The 22,845-nt window shown below is 43.8% G+C and overlaps 1 protein-coding gene across 3 annotated transcripts in view; it reads right to left on the bottom strand.

Annotated features, from left to right (window-relative positions):
- Window positions 1–22,621, bottom strand: part of ZNF365 (zinc finger protein 365) — a 38,651-nt gene extending 16,030 nt beyond the window's left edge. The window contains exons 1-3 of one of the 3 annotated variants that reach the window (XM_030203118.1): window positions 22,385–22,621; window positions 18,508–19,239; window positions 551–735 (exon numbers count right to left, since the gene is read on the bottom strand). In XM_030203118.1, coding sequence (XP_030058978.1) covers window positions 551–735; window positions 18,508–19,226 — 904 coding nt within the window. In that variant the 5' untranslated portion in view covers window positions 19,227–19,239; window positions 22,385–22,621. The other 2 variants (XM_030203116.1, XM_030203117.1) reach the window with 2 other exon arrangements.
- Between the last annotated feature and the right edge of the window lie 224 nt (window positions 22,622–22,845).

The raw sequence follows: 22,845 nt of genomic DNA, 5'->3' as shown, positions 1-22,845 counted from the left end.
ACCTATACCTAATGCCATAATCTAAAAGTGAATAAAAATCAAAATGAATAAAAAAGAGAGCTGAGTAATTTTAACAGTGAATTATGTATTTATTTGCTGCATTTGTATCCCACATTTTCCCACCTATTTGCAGGCTCAATGTGGCTTACAATATGTTACAACAGCATTCACATTAATGGAATAAGAATTTCAGAATACAGATTCAGATTTATACATTATATAAATATATGTGCTTATTTTTATCTGAAAGTAAAAGACAAAGCTTACAGTGAAGGAAGAATGAGGAGGAGGTCCCCAGTATTGTAAAATTAGCTGTTTAGCACCATCTCCTCTTCGTTCTATCCCACCCCATGCTCTGCATTTTTAGTGATCATAAGCAGTAGACAGCAAGATTTATGTCTAAACAAAGGTTAAAACATTACAAGGAAATGGGCTGAATTCTGAGCTATTCAGAAATTTTATGAACATTCACATGTAAAAGTAGTACACAGCAACGGTAAACTTTTAGTTAAGACTAAGAGAATCACTTAGAAGAACCTTATTTTTAGACATACCGCTTGTTCACTGATAGCAGAATAACTGAGCTTGTCCTTTTGACTTCGATAATATTCTAATTGTTTTTCTGCTCTGTCAACTCGGTGAAGAAGATTCTCAATGAAATTCTGCAGCCTAGCTTTTCCCTGTACCTCTTTTTCAGCTGCTGCTTCCAGAAAATGGTTGATAGTCACAACTTCCCTGCAAGACAGAAATCATGAAAACAGAGTAATTTTTAAGAATTACTTATCATTCAACAGTCTATTTTTTTAGGCCTCTGTGTCACAATAGTTTTCTATAGCTAGAAAACACAGAATATATAAAGGCACATACCAAATGTCCTTATTCTGTCACAGTAAATGAGAAACACTATCTCTGGAGTTTGAAGATTACCCAATACGGATCATCATCTAATTTGTACATATATCTAAGCAACATCCATCTCCATGGACCTATTTGCATGCAGCTCTCAAAGGCTGATCTTATATATTTTGCATTTAGCTCTTGCCTTTCATTAGTAGCTCAAAACAAATTACATCCATGCGCAATAGTTTTCTCTTTGTCCTGGGAGGGTGTAAAATCTATGGACTAGATTTACAAACCACTGTTAATACACATTAACACGCATTAATGCAATATAATGCAAGCCCCATATTTTGAATTCATGCATGTTAGTAAATCAGGCCATAAGTTAATACCTAAGGCAATGGAAAGAGAAGTGTGAAGGTCACAAGGATCATAAGTTGGTAGTGATATCTTGACTTGCTATCTATATATTCAATACCACAATTATTATTTTTCCCTGTTTTTCTCCGGAGGTCAGTCTATCTAAACCTCAATCGTCTGTCTCCAATGGTACATTTCCAAAATATATCATTCCACACAATCAATATCTTGCCAGAGCAAAGCAAGGTTGAACTGCAACCAAGATACTTTGGTCAGTCTCAGAAAGGAGGGTCCCAGACTAAGCTGTTAAGGAGCCATTATCAAAAGGCATTGCTTTCTATTTTTGCTTCAGGTGTTGCTCCATGACCTCCCTGCAAATCAAGTAACAAATCATGACTAGCCACAACACACACTACCCTCCAAAAAATACTATTATGATTTCAATTCCTTTATTATTTGATCTGCTGTGAATAGAAAAGGATGTGCTTCCTGTTACTGCTGAGTGTCATGCAGTCTAGACTCATAGCACAGATGCACTCAACAAAGTAGGCTGAAGTAAACAAACAAAAAAATTACAAAAAAAATACAAAAACCTTTACTAGTCCCGCAGTAGAAAATTATTTTCTACCGTGGGATTCAGCACGGGCCAAATTCAGAATTACCACCCGGCTCACAGGCTAGCCTGGCGGTAGTGCTGATTTGGCAAACACTGTATGTGCGTAAGCCCTCCCGCACCTTTGTAAAAGGGCCCCATAGTGCATATCCCAAAAGGGGGTGTGGCCATGGGAGAGGCATGGGCGTGTCAGGGGTATTTCAAAAGGTTATGTATGATCTATAACTATCTAATCCCAAGGATAAACGTATGTAATGACCCTGACCTCCAGTGCTGCAGTAAATTTCTTTGTCAAACAGACCTCAATACCTCCACCCCTGGTCTAACACCTATTGGTGAAACAGAACCTTTATACAAAGGATTCCAGGGATTCTGTGGGGTTAATTCTTATCATAGGTCATAATTTTATTCAAAAATGCTGTTTGTATTTTACCAATAAAACTGCTTAATACTGCATTGGCTGGTCTTAATCACCACATACTTTCACATCTTACATAAAAAATCTCCTAACTCAAATATTTGCACGGGAAACCCCTTATCGCAATACTTTCATTTTCTATTTTCATAATTATCCACCATTTACTTTCGTCCCTTAAAAAATGCACTTAACTGAATTAAATTTGATCTTCTCCAGCCGGCTGGTGCATACTCTGGGCCCGTGAAGTTTCTGGTGGTATTTTCTCTGACATGGGGATCTCTTCGTGACGCCGTAAATTTCCTTAAATTTCAACTTAATGTTGTCAACTCTGTTCCTTCTTTATTTCTATGTTGCTGTTTTATTTTCGACAAGCACGTCTTGTTTCGCGATCTCAATCGCTGCTTCAGGAACTTTTTATTTTAATTTTTATTCCGATGTTTCCAATGATTAAGACCAGCCAATGCAGTATTAAGCAGTTTTATTGGTAAAATACAAACAGCATTTTTGAATAAAATTATGACCTATGATAAGAATTAACCCCACAGAATCCCTGGAATCCTTTGTATAAAGGTTCTGTTTCACCAATAGGTGTTAGACCAGGGGTGGAGGTATTGAGGTCTGTTTGACAAAGAAATTTACTGCAGCACTGGAGGTCAGGGTCATTACATACGTTTATCCTTGGGATTAGATAGTTATAGATCATAGGAAGCCAAGGTACCCAAGTAAGGAAAAATAAAAAGGTTATGTATGCAATTATAGAATACAGGGTATGCACGCTAGCATCAACTTCCTCCTCTATTTTCATAGATCACCCGTGCACGTTATTTATTTCCTCTGATCATTAAGAAACCTGCCAGGTTCATGCCCCCCACCCCCTAGGGACATGCTCTGACCCTACTAGTCATTTCCTCAGCCCTAGTCTTGTGTGTTCTCTGCACCCCTCCCTACAGAGGCAGAAATCACCATCTTGGGCTCAAAAGCAAGCTGTTCTCAACTCTGTTTCTCTCTCTCCCCTGAGAATGCATCCTCTTTTTCACCCAATATCCATCCTGCATTGAACCCTGCATCTATTCAGTCAACAGACAGATATCCCTTTTCCATTAAAGATTAACTTCCATCTCTGCAATAATTCAGAATCCATCACTCAAGTAACTCACCATCCATTCCTTCAGTCTAGCAGTCTCTCATCCTGTTGATCAGAATCCAGCTTCAAGGACTCATCCTCTTGCTTTTCAACTATCTTCATACAGTACATTATCTGTTTCACTTATTTGCAATGAACAGTTGGAAATTAAGAAAGTGAGTCTTCCTTTAGATGCTGACTTAACTGGATGTTTTCAGAGCAGCACATTGTATGAACAAAGTTTAGATTTCCTTTAAAACTCTGAACATCCCCTTCATATCTCTTTACTGTCAATAATGAAATTATCCAGTCAATATTCAGCTGGCAGCAGTGAATGTTTTTAAAAAAATGCTGATCACCACAGGTAGAATTAGGCCTAGATATTGAATGCCAAGCCACCGGCATTGAAAATTCAGGGCCAACGGAACTGCTTCTTGCCGTCAGGACTTACACGGGTCCTGGCCGATATTCAGTTGGGACCCACATAAGACATTTATGTGGGTCCCGGCTGAATATCAGTTGGAACCCACAAAAGGGAATGCTTTATGTCATTTACTCCTCCTTCTTTCCTCCCTCTTCCTAACAAAGCCGTCCCTAGTGAGGTAGTACTGCGAGACTGCTGTTAGAGGTCATGGAAGTCATTTTGACACTGGAGCCAGCCTGGGCAAGAATAACTGGGCATCACTCCTGCCCCAAAGACTACTTGACCACCAGGGACTGGAATGGTAGGCCTGTGAGGACCTACTAGGAGTAGGACGGGAGAGCACAAGTAGATTTGGGCCAGTACCCAGAAATTATGTAGATGCTACGTAATTCCCGGCACCTTCTCAGTTCCATCCCCTGTAGCGCTCCTGCCCTGCCCATTTTCAACTTGGCAATTTAGTGCCAATATTTAGCGGCACTAACCAGCCATACCTTTCCTGCCTGCTTAAATCGCTTTGAATATTGGGCCTTACGTTTTTATACTAATTGTATCCCCTTAGCTGGCAAAATACATCATTCATTTCATACTTGGCACAATTCCTGACCTGTTTTAAATATTTTTAACAGTATATTTGGATCAGTACAGTCTATGTGCTGTTATGCCAGAAAGCATTACTGGTTCTTTACATTCTGCTTCCTTACATGGGGAAGACAATGATCTGGGCAACGAGGTCAATCATGGTTTTCTATAAGTTGTATTATGTGTTCCAGCATGAGGCATCCCATCAGAAATACTAACAACTCTGGTTTAAGAACGTACAGGTAGATATTCAAACTTGCCAGAAATGGCTCCTGGTTGATTAAATTACCTGTTTGAGGCTAACCGCTAATTTTCAGCAACACTTAAACTGGTTAGTGCTGCTGAAAATAACTGGTTAGCGCTGAACTGAAAACTAGCTATTTGGGGGGGGGGGGGGGGGGGGGGGGGGGAAGGGGTATTCCAGGGACAGAGTTGGCAGAAGTTAATTTATTTTTTATTTGTTGCTTTTGTACCCCACATTTTCCCACCTATCTGCAGGCTCAATGTGGCTTACATATCTGAATAGCTCATTTAACCAGCTCCACAAACCCAGAAATTAAATGCCGAAGCCCAAACAAGGTCCAACACTGAACTTGCTGGTTTGGTGCTGGTCAGCAAAATAATGATCACCGCTGGCTAACCATCAGGCCCACTGATTTTAAGTGAAAGCATAGCATGACCATTTGAAGATGCTGCTGAGTTTCCTAGCACAGACCACTGTATTTGCAGAAATATGAACAGAGAATTTTAACTCTTTTTCAACACTTGAAGTCCATAAAATCATCTAACAGAAGATATTTTTAATAACACTTCATCGCTTAATAATTTTATGTGGAAATAAAGATCAACAAAGTGCAAGTGATACCCTTTTTACTAGGTTAACTTATTACATTTCTGACTAGCTTTTCAGAATTGCAATCCACTCAGTAGTTCAAACCGGCCCTTTTTTACTAAGGCACACCTACACCTGCGCTGGTGTAGGCGTGTGTTTTGGACACGCGGTGGCCCATTTTGGTGTTTGTGCTGGAAAATGAACGTGCGGCAAACTTAAAACCAGCACGCATTCATTTTTGGCCTGAAACCTTACTGCCACCCATTGACTTAGCGGTAAGGTCTTACACTGTAAGCTCTCAAGCGTTAACTTGGCAGTAAGCGTTCAACAAGCATAAACTGCCAATTACCACCGGATAAGCGCCACATGGTAGAAAATAGAAAATATTTTCTACCACGTGTTTTGGGTGCGTGCCAAAAATGGAATTACCACCTGGGGCACTCCAAAATGAGGTGATGTAAAGGACGTTTCTGCCTGATTATACATATAAATCACAGAATGGTAGGGTATAGTGAAAGGGGGGGAAAGATGTGTTGGCAGAGTGTTCTACTGTTATCGTTTCCTCTTTCTCCTCCTCCTTTACTTTCACTACTACTGTAATACAAGCCTGTGCTGTACTTGTATAGTGGAGCAGCATTATCATTTTCATTAAAGTTGCTCATTTTGCTTTGACCCGCCTTTTTTTTTTTCATGACTCCACAGCACACCTCACCAAATAGTCCAAAACATGTTACAGACACATAATTAAGACTCAGAACAAAACAAAGACCTCCTAACCTCCCACCCTAACCCAATTCCAGCCACTCCCAACCAAACCACTGCACCTCCTCACAACCTAACCCTAGACAATAACAAACCCACCACCACCTAAAAGCCTGATTAAAAAAACAAAGGGCAATTCTATAACTGAAGCCAGGCCATATATTAACAGGACTCAAGTACAAATCAATTTACGGATCCAGCTTCTCCTATATAAGCACGCAACTATGGAATGCATTACCGAAAGCCATAAAGACAACGCAGGACCACCTCAACTTCCAGAAATCACTAAAGACCAATCTGTTCGAAAAGGCATACCCTACTGATCCAACTTAAGTGCCTGAACTCAGCAACACAACAAAACCAAAACTTGCAATGAACGTTATATAACTCTTGATTCTCTAATGTGTCTGTAACACATATATCTTATTCTCTATAACATCACTCTGTATTTGTTTCATCACAGGGGGTAGTTAACGCCTCATGGTAATATGTAAGCCACAATGAGCCTGCAAATAGATGGGAAAATGTGGGGTACAAATGCAACAAACAAACAAACAAACAAATAAATAAATAACTTGGCACCTCCAGTCAGGCATGCCAATGCTGTGCACTCAATGCCAATTCTATAATGGCATCTGTGCGCCAAGATGTCATTACAGAACACTAGTGTAATCAGTGCGCTTACACATAGGCATGACCATTTGTCAGGTCAATGATCGGCGAGAACAGACACACTATTTTATAAGTTATGCACGTAAATTGGAGACATACTCATGCCCCTACACACCCTTGCAGTTATGTGCTAACACACTTACATACTACCTTATCAAATAGAGTGTAGTGCACTCACACACAAGTGCCAATTTTCTCGGCACTTACGTTCACAAGGCACATGTGAATTGCAGACAGCTGGTTATAGAATTGCCTTGAAAGTTTTTTAATTTCTCCTAAACGACAGATAATACCACTCGTAGCGTAGCTCAACGGGCAAAAAATTTCACAACTTAGGCCCATAAACTGCAATTTTACTACTGCTACTTCTTATTTCTATAGTGCTACTAGACATACACAGTGCTATACACTAAACACGTATAAGACAGTTCTTGTTCGACAGAGCTTACAATCTATTCGAGACAAACCGGACAATTAAGGGATTAGGGAATTACTTATTGTGAGAATTATTAAAACAGACATGGATACCAAACAGGTAAATAGGAATTAGGAGTTAAAAGTCTCTTAAAGGTAGGCTTTTAGCCTAGCTTTGAATAGGGCCAGAGATGGAGTGTGATGTATTATCTCTGGAAGTCTATTCCAGGCATAATGGCATCTGGAGTTGGCAGTGGAGGAGAAGGGTACAGATAAGAGAGACTTACCCGATGAACAGAGTTCCTGGTGAAGTGTAGGGAGAGATAAGAGTGGAGAAATACTGAGGAGCTGCAGAATGAATGCACTGGTAAGTCAATAACAGGAGTTTAAATTGTATGCAGAAACAGATAGAGAGCCAATGAACTTTGGGAAGAAGGATGCAAGAAATGTATTATGTTAGTCTGATAAAAAGACGACAAACAACATTTTACTTCCACATATCCAAGTGGACTAAGATTGCAGAGAATGAACATTTACACCCCCCCCCCCCCCCAACATTCAAAACTATTTAACCGGACAGACATGGCCGTTGACCATTTAAATAGCATATCGGCACCTAACCGCTGATATTCAGGTTATCTCCTGCTAAATATCCGCGGTTAGCTGCTACCCAGCTATATTGCGCAACATAGCCGGTTTGGCGCGGATATTCAACACTTATCCCGCTATATTCAGTGGTTAAAATAGACCGCATAAAGTGCAGGCCTATCTTTAACTGCTAAAATTAACCGGTTAGCACTGAATAGCAGCTTAACTGGTAAACTTTATAGCGGTTAACCCCCCCCCCCCCCCGAATATTCAATACCGGTCGTAGGAAACAACCTGGAATTGAATATCCGGGTTTAACACTGGTGGTAGACAGCAAAAGCGCTGCCCGCCACCAGCTGAATATCGGACCTTTGGTATGTAGACTTGCCCCTATCAAACCATTCTTCTATTGAAAGTTGGAATAAAGGCAAGCTCTCTTAACATACTCTACAATGTACAATCAATCAAGCAGAAAATAGTTCTTTCCATGCTAGTACCTCATTTATATGCAATGCAATGTTTTGTCATTGACATCTACACACTGTTAGAATATTTTGTACTAGGCAAAATACATTTACAAGAAAAATATTGGCAGTGTACGTGTTGGGTTTCTTTAAAATGTGTCTCTAGTCTTATCACACAATGGACATGAGCTCTCCTGATACCTCTGGGCCAGGGGCTCTCAACCCAGTCCTCAGGACACACCTAGCCCATCAGGTTTTCAGGACATCCACAAATGAATATGCATGAGGCAGATTTGCCTAGAATGGAGATATCATGCAAATGTCTCATGTATATTCATTGTGGATATCCTGAAAAACTGACTGGCTAGGTGTGTCCTAAGGGGTTGAGAACTCCTGCTGTAGGCACACAAAACATTATTTTGCAGCTATTAAAATGAACATTTAAATCAACAAGACAATATGAGGGTAATTTTACAAAGGCATTTTTGTGTGTATCTAACAGTATATGCATGTAACATGGAGCTTATAAAACTACCCCACACAAAAAAGTACACGCGACGACAAATGTATATGGCTCTGGATCAGGCATGTACAAGAAGTGGGTCATAAGCAGAATCACAATTTATGTGCAGTGTTAATAAAATATACACATTCACATGTATCGTATGCAATGTGCATGGCTTAATTATAGCCATGACTTCTGCAGCTTTGCAAGGAAGTTTTATAAAGGCATATATGCAGCTATATGTCGTCATAAAACAGGCAACCTATTATAAAATTACTCTCTATATGTTCTTATGGATATCTTGATTTATTTATTGAAAGTAAAGGAGCCTGTTGATGATACCATCTTTTCATATGGTCAGATTAGCAGTCTATCACTCATGTATTTTTTAAGTGGCAGGGCCTTTATTACGGAATGCATTGCTCCTAGAGCTACAGATGATAAACAGCTGATTTCTTTCCGCAAGCAACTAAAGATGCACTGGATTAAAAAAATGTTTTTTGCAGAATGTGGTTTCAGCGGTATTTTTGCTTGTACATAATGAAGAGCTGAGATAATGCTCATAGGGGGTCTTTTACTAAACCACAGGTAGCGTTTACCACCAGCTGATTTCTACCGCTGCTTAGTAAAAGATCCCCATAGTCAGGCTTTGTTTTTAGTAATATAGGAGCCCTCTTAATAAGCAACATTAAGTGCTAACGCACTGTACTACTATGGATTTACAGCCTGTTTCACTAACACAGACTACTCAGTAATTACTGTGGATTCTTTTGGATTCGTATTAGGTAAATGAGACTTTTATTAGAGGTGCTAAAATCTACAATGATTATATACACACAATGACTAGCTAAAACTAAAAAGAAACAATACCTATCTACAATCATTACATCACTGGTCTCTACATCTAAGCAATGCTAGGAATTCCTAGACCAGGAAAAGAAGCAATAATACACTATACATACATCATATCTATACATACATCACTGACCCTTACATCATCCAGGCTCGTATCATCAGCTAGGGGGCCCTGTTCACAGTGAAAGCCGGGAGCTTCTTTGACCAGGAGTCTGGCTCTAAGCGGTGCGTCCGCCCATAGATGGGCTTCCCACTTCACTGCCAGGGGCCCCCCTTTTTTACAGTGGCGTTCCTCTTCCGGGGCTGACACCCGGGGCAGATCGCCGATGCGCCCCGTCCCCCTGGGTGCAGTGCAAACCCCCCCCCCCCAGCGAAAGGACCCCCCCCCCGGGTGCACGCCGCTGGGGGGGGGGGGTGCCACGCGTGCCTGTCCTTCATTCGTTCCATGCTCCCTCTGCCCCGGAACAGGAAATAACCTGTTCCAAGGCAGAGGGAGCATTGAATGAACGAAGGACAGGCGCGCGCATGCGCACGGCACCCGCACCCCCCCCCCCCCCCCAGCGGCATGCTCCCGGGGCCGACCGCCCCCACCTTGGTACGCCACTGCTTTTTTATTAGGTTTAGAACTCATGTTCAGAGCTAAGGAAAATTAAAGAATGCTTGAGAAACAAGCCATACTGTGGGAATGTGGTCACATGTTTCCCAGTGCAGGTGGCCAATCTGAACTCGAAAACAAGCTCCACCTCCCCCTTCACATACCAAATTAATTAGAGTTGTGTCTTATCTTCTACATTCCAACTTATTTCCACACAATCAAAGTTAATCATTTTTAAACAGAATTACTTCTAATCACAAATACAGACCCCAAGTGAACTGGTCGGTCAAGGCAGAATTGAAAAACAATCTTTAAAATTCACTTCCACTACAAGCATGCACAACAAAGCAAAAAATAGGCTAGTGCAGGCCACATTACAGTTCTAACATCTATATGCGTTAAGTTTGTGTAAAAAAATTTTTAAGGGGGGTGTGTCAGGGCTGATAATGGGTGTACATACACTAACAAAGTGCTCAGAAGGAAGGGATCCCCAGAAGCATAGCCGGTGGTGGGAGGTGGGGTTGGTGTTTGGGAGGTGGGGATAGTGCTGGGCAGACTTATACGGTCCGTGCCAGAGTCGGTGGTGGGAGGCGGGGCGGGTGGTTGGGGGGCGGGGATAGTGCCCTGAAAAAGACAGGTACAAATCAAGGTAAGGTATACACAAAAAAATGGCACATGTGAGTTTATCTTGTTGGGCAGACTGGATGGACCGTGCAGGTCTTTTTCTGCCGTCATCTACTATGTTACTATGTAATCAGCTAGGACACCTACATTTTCACCATGCTAAGTGGTTAGCATGTCCATAACGTGGGAGTCCTTAGCACCTCCTAAATATATGGCAGTAAGTGCTCCCGAAGTAATTTTTTTAATGTCTGTGCGCTAATGCTAACATTAGCACACGTCCAAAAATGAAACAAACAGAAAAAACACTTTTTGAAAGCTGCAGTAGAAATGGGCATAGGGTGCGGGAACGACCCACGTAAGGGCATGCTAAGCCAATTTTCTTAGTGAAACTTAGTAAAAGGACCCCATAATGCTTTATAATTTATGATTATGTGTGTTTTATTTATCTAATGACCACAGTTCACATGAGATATCATGTTATATAATTCAAAAATCCAACTAATTTTAAACCCATAACACCACGCGTATATCCACAGGCAAAAAAATAAATTATATATATATATATATATATATCAAATGATATCCTCCACACAAAAATTGTTTATATAATCCACTTAGCTCACATTGTCTTCATCCAGTTCACAAGTATATCGCAAACTGCGTTTGCATGCTTTAAAGCGGGGTTGTGGAACTTTAAAGCATGCAGACGCAGTTTGCGATATATTCGTGAACTGGATGAAGACAACGCAAGTGGTGGATTGTATAAACAATTTCTGTGCTGAGGATATCATTAGATATATATATATTTTTTTTTTTTTTTGCCTGTGGATATGCACATGGTGTTATACTCTGACTGTGAATTGCGGACACTTAATATTGAGTGGAGTTTTTTTTTTCTAGAGCTATGATGGTGTGCTAAGCTTGAGCCTTAAGCCTAATATTGGCTGGCTGGAGTGGTGGTACTGAGGTCTTTTTTTCTCCACTTTTATAGAATGTGTCAACTGATATCTTCTCTCTCGGAGCATTACCGTATGTGTTTTACTTATCTGCCAAGAACTGCAGATTAAGTGGAATGGGAAAATTAGGTTCTTACCTTGGTAATTTTCTTTCCTTTAGTCATAGCAGATGAAGCCATTACGTATGGGTTATGTCCATCAACCAGCAGGGGAGATAGAGAGCACTCAAACTTTCACAGTGCCCTCTTGGCCAGCTAGCTCCACTGCCTCTTCAGTATTTGAAGCTTCCAAAGCAGTATGGCAAACCGCAATGGGAATCACAAGAGCTTTCCTCATAGCAAACGATGGCCCATCACAAGGGCATGAACTCATAAAGGAGGGAATGCACATCCTCCTGGAGGGAATAAACTCATCCTCCTTATTGTATAAGTGGAGGGGAACACACGCGCCTCCTGGAGGGAATCACACATCCTCCCAACACACTGGAGGGAATGAACTCATCCTCCTATTTATAGAACTGGAGGGGAACACACGCGCCTCCTGGAGAGAATCAACACATTCTCCAAAACATGCTGGAGTGAATGAACACATCCTCCTAAATTTAAACTGAACATGAATCCTGAAGATTGTTTTCCAACTTTCTCCCAAGGAAGGAACTTCAGGAAATTAGAACAAAACCTGAAAAACAGATTCACAGCATACAGACAATCATACAGGGAGGGCTCATGGCTTCATCTGCTATGACTAAAGGAAAGAAAATTACCAAGGTAAGAACCTAATTTTCCCTTCCTTGTCATCAAGCAGGTGAAGCCATTACGTATGGGATGTAACAAAGCAATCCCTAGATAGGGTGGGAACAAGCCACACCACGCGCTAGCACTTGTGCACCAAAACACGCATCCCTCCTGGCAGCCACATCCAGCCTGTAATGTCGGGCAAAGGAGAGCTTAGAAGCCCATGTTGCTGCACTGCATATCTCTTGAAGAAAGAGTGCTCCAGTTTCAGCCCAAGAGGAAGAAATCGCTCTAGTAGAATGTGCCTTAAAGGCTACAGGTGGAACCCTGCCGGCCAGCAGATAAGCTGAAAAGATAGTTTCTTTGAGCCAGCGGGCAATAGTGGCCTTAGACGCTGGAGACCCTCTGTGAGAACCGGATAGCAAAACAAACAGATGATCAGAAGTCCTGAAAGAGTTAGTAACTCGCAGATACTGCAGCAGTCCTGCACACATCCAAAAGGTGCAGCTGCCCAAAAGATTCTGGAAACTCTTCCTCTGAAAAAGAGGGCAAGAAAATAGGCTGGTTTAAGTGAAAGGCTGAAACCACCTTAGGCATAAAGGAAGGCACGGTCCGAACCGTGACTCCGGACTCTGAAAATTGCAGAAATGGGTCTCTACAGGACAGTGCCTGGAGCTCTGACACCCGTCTCGCCGAGGTTATGGCCACCAGAAAAACGGCCTTCAGTGTCGTCTTTCTCCGATGCTCGCCGAAGCAGCTAAAAAGGAGATACCTGCAGGGTTTTCAAAACTAGCCCCAGGTTCCAAGCTGGACAGGGTGCTCGCACTGGAGGTCGGAGCCGAAGCACCCCTCTAAGAAACCGTGCCACATCTGGGTGAGCAGCCAAAGACACGCCTTCCACCTTACCACGAAGGGAGGCCAACGCTGCCACCTGCAACCGCAGGGAATTATAGGCCAAGCCTTTTTGTACACCTTCCTGCAAAAAGTCCAGAATCGGCGAGACAGGAGCCCGCATTGGAACAATGGCTCTGGAAGCACGCCAAGACTCAAACAGACGCCAAGACTCAAACAGGCACCAAATCCTGCCATAAGCCACGGAAGTGGACCGCTTGCGGGCTTGCAGGCGAGTGGAAATAACTTTATTGGAATAACCTTTATCCCTCAATTGCGCCCTCTCAATAGCCATGCCGTAAGACCAAAGCGGCCGGCGTCCTCCATGGCTACCGGTCCCTGAGTCAACAGGTTCGGTACCAGAGGTAACGGCAGAGGAGCCTCCAGGAGCATCTGTCGGAGGTCTGCTTACCAAGGTCTCCTTGGCCAATCCGGGGCAATGAGGACCACTTCTCCTGGGTGCAGCCGAATCCGCAAGAGCAGGCGCCCTATCAAGGGCCATGGGGGAAACACAAAGTAGACCCGGAGGCCAAGGTTGAGCCAAGGCATCCAACCCCGCCGAGCGAGGATCTCTCCGTCTGCTGAAGAAGCACGGGACTTTGGTATTGGCACTTGTCGCCATTAGATCCATCACGGGCTTGCCCCATTTGGCACAGATCTGCAGGAATACTTCGTCTGCCAGATTCCATTCTGCTGGATCGATCTGATGCCTGCTCAGATAATCGGCCTGCACATTGCTCTGACCTGCAATATGAGCTGCCAAAAGACACTGAAGATGCAGCTCGGCCCAGTGGCAAATCAGTTCGGCCTGCGCGGCTAGTGCTCTGCACCTTGTTCCGCCTTGTCGATTTATATAGGCCACCGTTGTCGTGTTGTCCGACATCACTCTGACAGCCAATCCTTCCAGGGTCACTTGAAAGGCCAGAAGCGCCTGAAACACCGCTTTCAACTCTAGGCGGTTGATGGACCACTCCAACTCCTCGGGTGTCCATAGACCCTGGGCATGCTTCCCCTTGCAGTGTGCGCCCCAGCCCTTCAGGCTGGCATCTGTTACCACTAGGCACCAAACGGGGAGCGTCAGTGGCATTCCTCGCCGCAGCATGCTGTCCGAGAGCCACCACTCCATGCTGAGACGGGCCGCAGGGAGCCAAGTAAGTCTGCATTGGTAATCCTGAGAAATAGGAGACCATCTCTGGAGTAGGGAATACTGTAGAGGTCTCAGGTGCGCTCTCGCCCAGGGTACCACTTCCATCGTGGCTGTCATCGATCCCAGCAGCTGGACAATGTCCCAAGCTCGCGGGCGGGGCATCCTCAGGAGCAGACGGACCTGATTCTGAAGCTTGCACTGCCTTGGCTCGGGTAGGAACACATAGCCCGAGACTGTGTCGAACCTGGCCCCCAAAAACTCTAGAGATTGTGAAGGGGACAGGTGACTTTTTGGCCATATTGACGACCCAGCCTAGAGATTGCAGTACTGAGACCACTCTGGCTGTAGCTTGTAAGCTCTCTGTTGCAGAGTCTGCTCTGATGAGCCAGTCGTCTAGGTACGGGTGAACCCTGATACCTTCTCGCCTGAGAAAAGCAGCTACTACCACCATTACCTTCGAAAAGGTTCGGGGAGCTGTGGCGAGGCCAAAAGGCAAGGCCCTGAACTGGAAATGTTTCCCCAACACCGCAAACCTCAGAAACTTCTGGTGCGGGGGCCAAATCGGTATGTGCAAGTAAGCTTCTTTCAGGTCTAGAGACGTGAGAAACTCTCCTGGCTGAACCGCCGCAATGACAGAGCGCAGGGATTCCATGTGGAAATGCCGCACTCTCAGGGACTTGTTCACTTCTTTTAAGTCCAGAATAGGGCGAAAGGAACCACCTTTTCGCGGCACCACAAAGTAGATGGAGTATCGGCCGCAGCCTTGCTCGGCGGGAGGCACCGGGGTCACTGCCCCTAACTGAATCAGACCTTGTAAAGTCTCCTCCACCGCATCGGGACTCCACAAACACGTCTCTTACTGGGGCGTTGAATTCTATTCTGTATCCATCTCTGATCAGGTCCAGAACCCACTGATCTGAGGAAATCTTGGCCCACTCCTCGACAAAGAGGGAAAGCCGTCCTCCGATGACAGGCATCGAGGAGAGGGCCGGCGCACCATCATTGAGAGGGTCGCCCCTGAACTCCTGGTCTTGAGCCACCTGCTGCGGAACGCTTGTCCGAGCGAAAGGAGTTCCTCTGCTGACCACGGGCACGCGAAATGAACCCAGCAGAATGCCCCGGGCGGTACCTTCTAGTTTCACGGAAGCGAGGTCTGTACGAGGAGTGGACCGCCTGGCCCTTAGAGGAAGGCCTCTGCCTATCTTCGGGCAAGCGCTGGGGTTTTGGATCACCCAGGCCTTTCACAATTTTCTCTAACTCCTCACCAAATAGGAGAAGTCCTTGAAAAGGCAACTTCACCAACCTTTGCTTAGAGGCCATGTCCGCTGCCCAGTGTCGTAGCCACAGACAACGGCGAGCCGCCACTGCTACTGCCATTTGTTTAGCCGAAGCTCTGACAAGGTCATAAAGGGCATCAGCCAGAAAGGACAAGGCCACCTCCATCCGCGGAGCCACATCCAAGAAGGGCTCCGCTCCATCTCCGAGCTGAGCCACTGCCTGTTGCAGCCAAGCTAGGCAGGCTCTCACAGCATAACAGCTGCATGCAGACGCCCGAACAGTGAGACCTGCAATTTCAAAGGACCGTTTCAACGCTGTTTCCAGCCTACGGTCTTGAACATCCTTCAGGGCAACACCTCCTTCAACAGGGAGGGTAGTTCTCTTTGTCACCGCAGTGACTAGGGCAGCCACTGTAGGCATTTGAAAACGAGCCATATGTCCCTCACGCAGAGGGTATAACTGCCCCATAGCCCTGGAAACTCTCAAAGGTCCCTCGGGGTCAGCCCACTGAGCCGAAACAAGCTCTAGGATGGAGTCATGCAAAGGGAAGGCCCGAGCAGCTTTCTTGGTACTAGCCATCCTGGGATTACCCGAGGAGGCCATGCCACTGTCAGGAACTTCAATCGAGAGGGCCTGCAGGGTATCTGAAATAAGCGCTGGCAGCTCATCACGGTGGAAAATCCTCACCGCGGAGGGATCATCCAGATCCTGTGGTAAATCCGCACCTGACTCTGGTTCCTCAGACCAAGAACGTCTATCAGAGTTCTCCGAATCCTCACACCCCGACCACGGGGGGGAAAAAGGTGCACCACAATCTGAAGGGGAATTAACCCTTCTGCGCTTATCTTTAGGCCAAGCATCCGGGAAAAAAACCTCACTGGGCAGTCCCAGGCCAGAATCCATCGGGGGGGGGGGGGGGGGGGGCAATCAGAGGAGCCTCAGGCGACCCTTGAGGGAGGGCTCTTTTCATCATGTATGCTTTATGCAGCAAAAGCACAAAATCCGGGGAGAAAATCTCACCCTGGGCACCCAAATCCTGTCCGGTGCTAGCTACTCCTGAAATAACCTCATCTCGAGGTGCCCCACCCGGTTCAGGTCTCTCCGTGTCCACGGAGGCCGCGCCATGCGGTGTAAGCAAAATGGCACCACTGCCAGCTCAGAGCGGGAAGAAACATCGCTCGCCATGCTCGGGCCGGCTCCTATGCCAATACAGCACGATTTACAGAGCCCTGCTGCTGATTTGCGCTTGCCACAAGTGGAACAGCGCATTACATTGTCTGCAGCCATCGCCGAAAAACGGCGGTAAAATCCAAAATAGCGGTTCGCGCCAAAATCGCCCCGATCGCGGGCCCACCCCGGAGGAGTTGGAAAACACTCTTACCTCAAAGGATCTAGTGTACAACTACGATCCTGCTGAAAATCAGGTCAAAAACCTCTGTTCCAGCATCTCTGCGTTTAAAAACGCGACGCGACTTTTTTTTTTTTTTTTTAAACTGTGAGGAAAGCAGAGGTATTGAAGACTCCGGAGGCTCAGATGAGTGGGAAAGGCAGGGAAAGGGCGAACCTATATGCCTGCATCCACTGTTGGTGGGTAAGGACAGGGAAAGCAAGGCAATATGTCCACATCCACAGAGGTATGGGTAAGGCAGGGAAAGGGCTAACCTATGTGCCTTTAAAGTGAAGCTGCTATAGCCTCCAACACCCCCGGTTAACAATTGGCAAGCCAGGAACCACCTCCCGGCAGATTTTTCTGGAGCTCGAACAAGCTGCAGCCACCCTGCTAAGGGAGATAGAGAATACTGAAGAGGCAGTGGAGCTAGCTGGCCAAGAGGGCACTGTGAAAGTTTGAGTGCTCTCTATCTCCCCTGCTGGTTGATGGACATAACCCATATGTAATGGCTTCATCTGCTTGATGACAAGGAAGTAGATTTTTAAATAAATATATGAATCAGACAGAAAACTGGACAACACTGAAATTCATGATGTTATATGGAAAGCTGTCAAGACAAACATTATTAAACCGAAATAAAAACTTTGCTGATAGCAGCATGTTTACTGTGATGCAATAGATGAAATGGTTTCTTCTAGCTCTTAAAAGTTTATGGCTCAATACATGTGTTAGTCTACAGTGCCATCAACCTCTTTGTTTTTTGTATGTTTTGAATACCTCTTATAGTGATCATAATGCTACGAAATACACTCTTACAAGAATAGCACACCATGTAGGAAAGATTCTATAGAAATTAGAGCTGTACCAAATAGCATATTTTACTATTCGTCTGAATATGAACAATGAAAAATATTATTCAGTCAAATACGAATAATTGGCAGAGCTTTAATATAACAAATAATAAAAGAACAAGAAATCAGAGATCAATTGTTTATTTGAATAGGATTTAGCACAGTAGAGACTCAGATTATTTGTACTCGAATTTAAGGGCCTCTTTTACCAAACTGTGCTCATGATTCCAGCGTAGGAATGCCAACAGGCCCATTAATGGTGAATGGGCTTTGTTAGCATTGCCATGCAGAGAATCGCTAGTGTGGTTTGGTAAAAGAGGCCCTAAATCATAATTCAGGGCCAAATCAAATCGAATACAAATATTCGGTACAGCCCTAATAGACGTTAACATAGTTAAGACAAGGCCTCCCCTCTATGCTAAACCCATAGTATATTAGTTAAACTGGTAATCTATTCTGCCATATCAAACAACATATAAATCACTGGTTTCTATGATTTCTTTTTGTACATTAAAGTTGAATTGATCTTAGAATATGAACAGGCTTTCATGGTACTTCGCTTCTAAATTCCTTTACATGGAGCTTCACTTACTCCTGTTTCCTGAGAAGCTCTTGCTCAGACTCTGTAAGACGCAGCTTCAGGACAGCAATTAGCTCCACTGCAACATCCACCTGCCTATTCAGGGCTCTTTCTCGCCTCTGCACTTCTTGTTTTTTCTGTGATAACTGGAAAAAAGCAGCTTGTACTTCCAACAACTCATCAGTCTTCCTTGACAGCTCTTTAGTAAGGTGGTCAATCCTTTTCTCTATTGTTCTATCTACAGTTTCCACCATTTGATTAAATTTGCTTTTCACATGAGCTTCCAAAGAGGCACTGGTATCTGTCACAGAACGCCCAGACTTCAGATTAATAACGGAATCTACAGGTAGCTGAGTTACAAATGGCGTAGGATTTTCAGCCACTACTTCCAATGGAATCCTGTTCTTTCTGTTTCTGCATGACAGGTCACACAAAATAGCAGATGAAGATTTTTGTTTTATAAGATTTCTGGTGCTCCCCAATATGTCGTTTATCTGAAGTGCTGGGGAAGTTTCCAGGTCTGTAATTTTAGAAGCAAACAAACTGGCATTCTGCATTAGAGGCGTTTTCTTATAATTGTGGTTGTAGTCCAAATGTGCCCTTAAGGAAGTTAAGCTTCTGAACCTTGTGTGTTCACCACACTGTGGACAACGAAAAGGCTTACTAAGATTAACATTTTCAAATGACTCCTGCCAAGAAGACCAGCTTCCTTCTAAGGCTTTCTGTTGCATTACGCTCAAACTCCTGGGAAAAGAAAAATAAATAACTATCCAGTATATTCAGAACATACTGCCCATATGGATTTCCTGTACATATTTCTCCTTCAGACAGTCACATGCTACTCTAGTAACTAGTAAGGCCGGTGCAAGGGTTTTAGACATCATAGGTATACCTTCAGCCTTGTGCCCTCATCCCATTATACTCAGGCCCCTTGAGATTTTGAAAATTAAATTCAACCGTCATGAAGACCCTAACATCGTTCGTTTCAGAATAATCCTGTAAACAAGCAATTACTGCTGTTGCTGCTGCTTTTCACGAAAGAAGTTGTTTATATCAGTAGGTGAAATTTTCCAACTATACCACTGGGTTCGATCTCAAGCCCCTAATGCAGCCCTTCATGGAGGATTCACGAATATGGTGAACTAGGTTCCTGTTTTTCCTGGAGCTGGAGGCAGGGGCCAGTGTGTACAGCACATAGGAAAAGGGCTCAGATTTGCCTATAGTGTCCTGGGTAACAAGGTCACTGAGCCCATCCACTGAGTTTTAGCAGGTCGCACTACATAAGATTTTATAACATTAGAGCTACACCGAATAGCATTATTTTATTTTTGGGCCGAATACAAATAATGGGTATTGAGCTTTAACATAACAGATAATAAAAGAAGCAATGTGAAATCAGAGATCAAGGGGTCCTTTTACTAAGCCACGCTAAAAAGTGGCTGGTGGTAGTTTTAGCGCTTGGATTTTCACCAGGAGCACCTACTCCCCGCCCTAGAAAATAATTTTCTACTGCAGGAAACGGCACGCAGCAAACCCAGTACTACTGCAGGGCAGCTGGGCGTATCTGACATTAGTGCTGTTTTGTCGGGTGGTAGCCCTACCGTACCTTGGTAAAAAGGTCCCCACGTATTTATTTCAGTAGGATTTAGTACAGTAGAGGCCCAGATTATTCGTATTTTAATTTAAACCACTATTCGGTACAACCCTTTTATATTTATTTATATATTTATTTATTTATAAAATATTTGAAAGGTATTAATCTGCAAACGAACCTTTTCCGGAGATGCGAAGGTAGTAGAACGAGAGGACATGAAATGAGATTGAAGGGGGGCAGACTCAAGAAAAATGTCAGGAAGTATTTTTTCACGGAGTGAGTAGTGGATGCTTGGAATGCCCTCCCGCAGGAGGTGGTGGAAACGAAAACGGTAACGGAATTCAAACATGCGTGGGATAAACATAAAGGAATCCTGCTCAGAAGGAATGGATCCTAAGGAGCTTAGACGAGATTGGGTGGCAAAGCCGGTGGCGGGAGACGGAGATGGTGCTGGGCAGACTTATATGGTCTGTGCCAGAGCCGATGGTGGGAGGCGGGGACTGGAGGTTTGGAGGCGGGGATAGTGCTGGGCAGACTTATACGGTCTGTGCCAGAACCAGTGGTGGGAGGCGGGGCTGGTGGTTGGGAGGCGGGGATAGTGCTGGGCAGACTTATACGGTCTGTGCCCGGAAAAGGACAGATACAAATCAAGGTAAGGTATACACAAAAAGTAGCACATGTGAGTTTATCTTGTTGGGCAGACTGGATGGACCGCGCAGGTCTTTTTCTGCCGTCATCTACTATGTTACTATATACACACATACACATAGATATACACTTATGGGCTATTTCAGAGATGCTAAATTACCCAGTTCCAGGCTGGAGATTTTAGGACAGTCCTGGTTTTGAAATTACGTCCCAAAGCACTGTGGGATTTGTAGTGCCTGAAATTAGTGATGCAAACCCCATAATGCACCAGGATGAGGTGGTCTGAAATCCAGGGCCAGCCTGGAACTGAGTAACTTGGTGTCTCTGCAATTTAAAAATAAACTATTTACAGGTAAATTACTATTTATCTGACTGAACTGCCTGCAGTCACTGTAGGTAAAAATTCATGCTCATAGTTCTTTGAGTTGATGTTATTGTAAGGATTTACTATATTGCTGTAAGAGCTTCAGGGACTGGGCCTCACCTGGAGTTATTACTGGAAAAGGTGTAAGCTATATCCAAACAGCTGCTCTTTGCTCTCCTCCCCCCCCCCCCCCACCCCCCCCAAGACGTTGCCACTTTAGGTGACCACCTACTCTGCCTAAAATTTAAAACAGCTTTGGTCACCAGGCAAGTGTGCTTTAAAGCTAAATTTCAACAGAGCAAACATAAATCAGCAATGGTTTCACAGCTCCCTCGAGTCCCTCCCTGTGGAAGGCTGGTTTATAAACACACACAGGGGAAAAACTTCAAAACAGACTACTCTAAATTATAGCTAACTGAAAAAATATTTAGCTTTGTTTTCAAAGCAGAGCAAATGCGTTTAATAGCAAGGAGTAACAAAGGTAATCCTTGTTATGAGCTCTCTTATTTTTGTTAGCTAAAATTCAACCCTCCCCCCCCACTTTAGCTAGAGTAGCAAATAAATGGGCACATTAGCATTGGTCATGAAAGCAACAGTTTTAACACTGAATCGTCTTTTTCAGAAGGGACTTTTTCCTACACTGTGCCTACAGGGAAAAAAAAACATTTTAATTGAATAAGGTTCTAAAATTATGAAAATGTATCTGCATATACATGCTGATGTGCAACACAGCTGCTTATCTGTTTTTCTTTCATACACCATGAATACTTATTCTACAACCATGTCCTGGTTTAAAATGTTATTTATCGAGTACTGAACTAAAAAAAAAAAAACTTACCCACATAATCACATCACGTTAAACAGCATCTTCATTAGTTTTTGTCAGTCCCATTATGTGATGTCCTCATACAGATCTAGTCCTAGAAGCCATTAATATTGGCAAATAATGGTGTCTCTATGCAAAGACATTATTGTGTTTGTGTTGCATAACTAACAAAAAACATTAACACAGCATAAGCCTCCTCCATTTTTTTCTCACTGTATTTGATGCATCTGTGCATGTTAATTGCAAAGACAACGTCCATCTCGTTCGACACAATTCTGATTTGTGTTTCTCTCGTAATTCTGGACCCTTTGGAGGACCTGTCCTATACGCTGCCTAGATTTCTGAGAGACAGTTCTTTCCGTGACTAGTGCATCTCAAAGCAGCCTTAATTAATCCATTAACCTATGTAACAATCGTTCCTTCTGCTCCTGCTATCACAGCGCTCATCAGCACTTACCCGACTTGTTGCTGTTGCCGAAGCTGCTGTAAAATTCCTTTTCAGCATAGCCGTAAATCAGGTTGAGAGTGAGACCAACACGCAATACATGTGAAGGCACGATGGGCATTTCCTCGCAGGACAACTCCACTAAAGCCATCATTCTTCTGCCCAAACTTGAAATGTAAAGCAGTTTCTGATTGGGCATTGAAAAGTTGCCAGATGATTGGACAATCTTACTTGCCTGACCAGGCTGTTTTCCATCAGTTGGTAAAGAAATAGCAGGAAAAAAATGGTTGGGTATCAGCATAGTTATAGTATCTGATTACTGCAACCATATATACAGTATATATATAGAGAGAGAGAGAGAGAGAGAGAATGAGAATATATATACACACACACACGGTATATATACTCTCTCTCTCTCTCTCTATATATATATATGTACATAAGTAATGCCACACTGGGAAAAGACCAAGGGT

Source organism: Microcaecilia unicolor, chromosome 5, assembly GCF_901765095.1.
Source record: "Microcaecilia unicolor chromosome 5, aMicUni1.1, whole genome shotgun sequence".
NCBI lineage: Eukaryota > Metazoa > Chordata > Amphibia > Gymnophiona > Siphonopidae > Microcaecilia > Microcaecilia unicolor.
The sequence above is the reverse complement of the archived record's forward strand: the minus strand, read 5'-3'. Positions and strand labels throughout refer to the sequence as shown.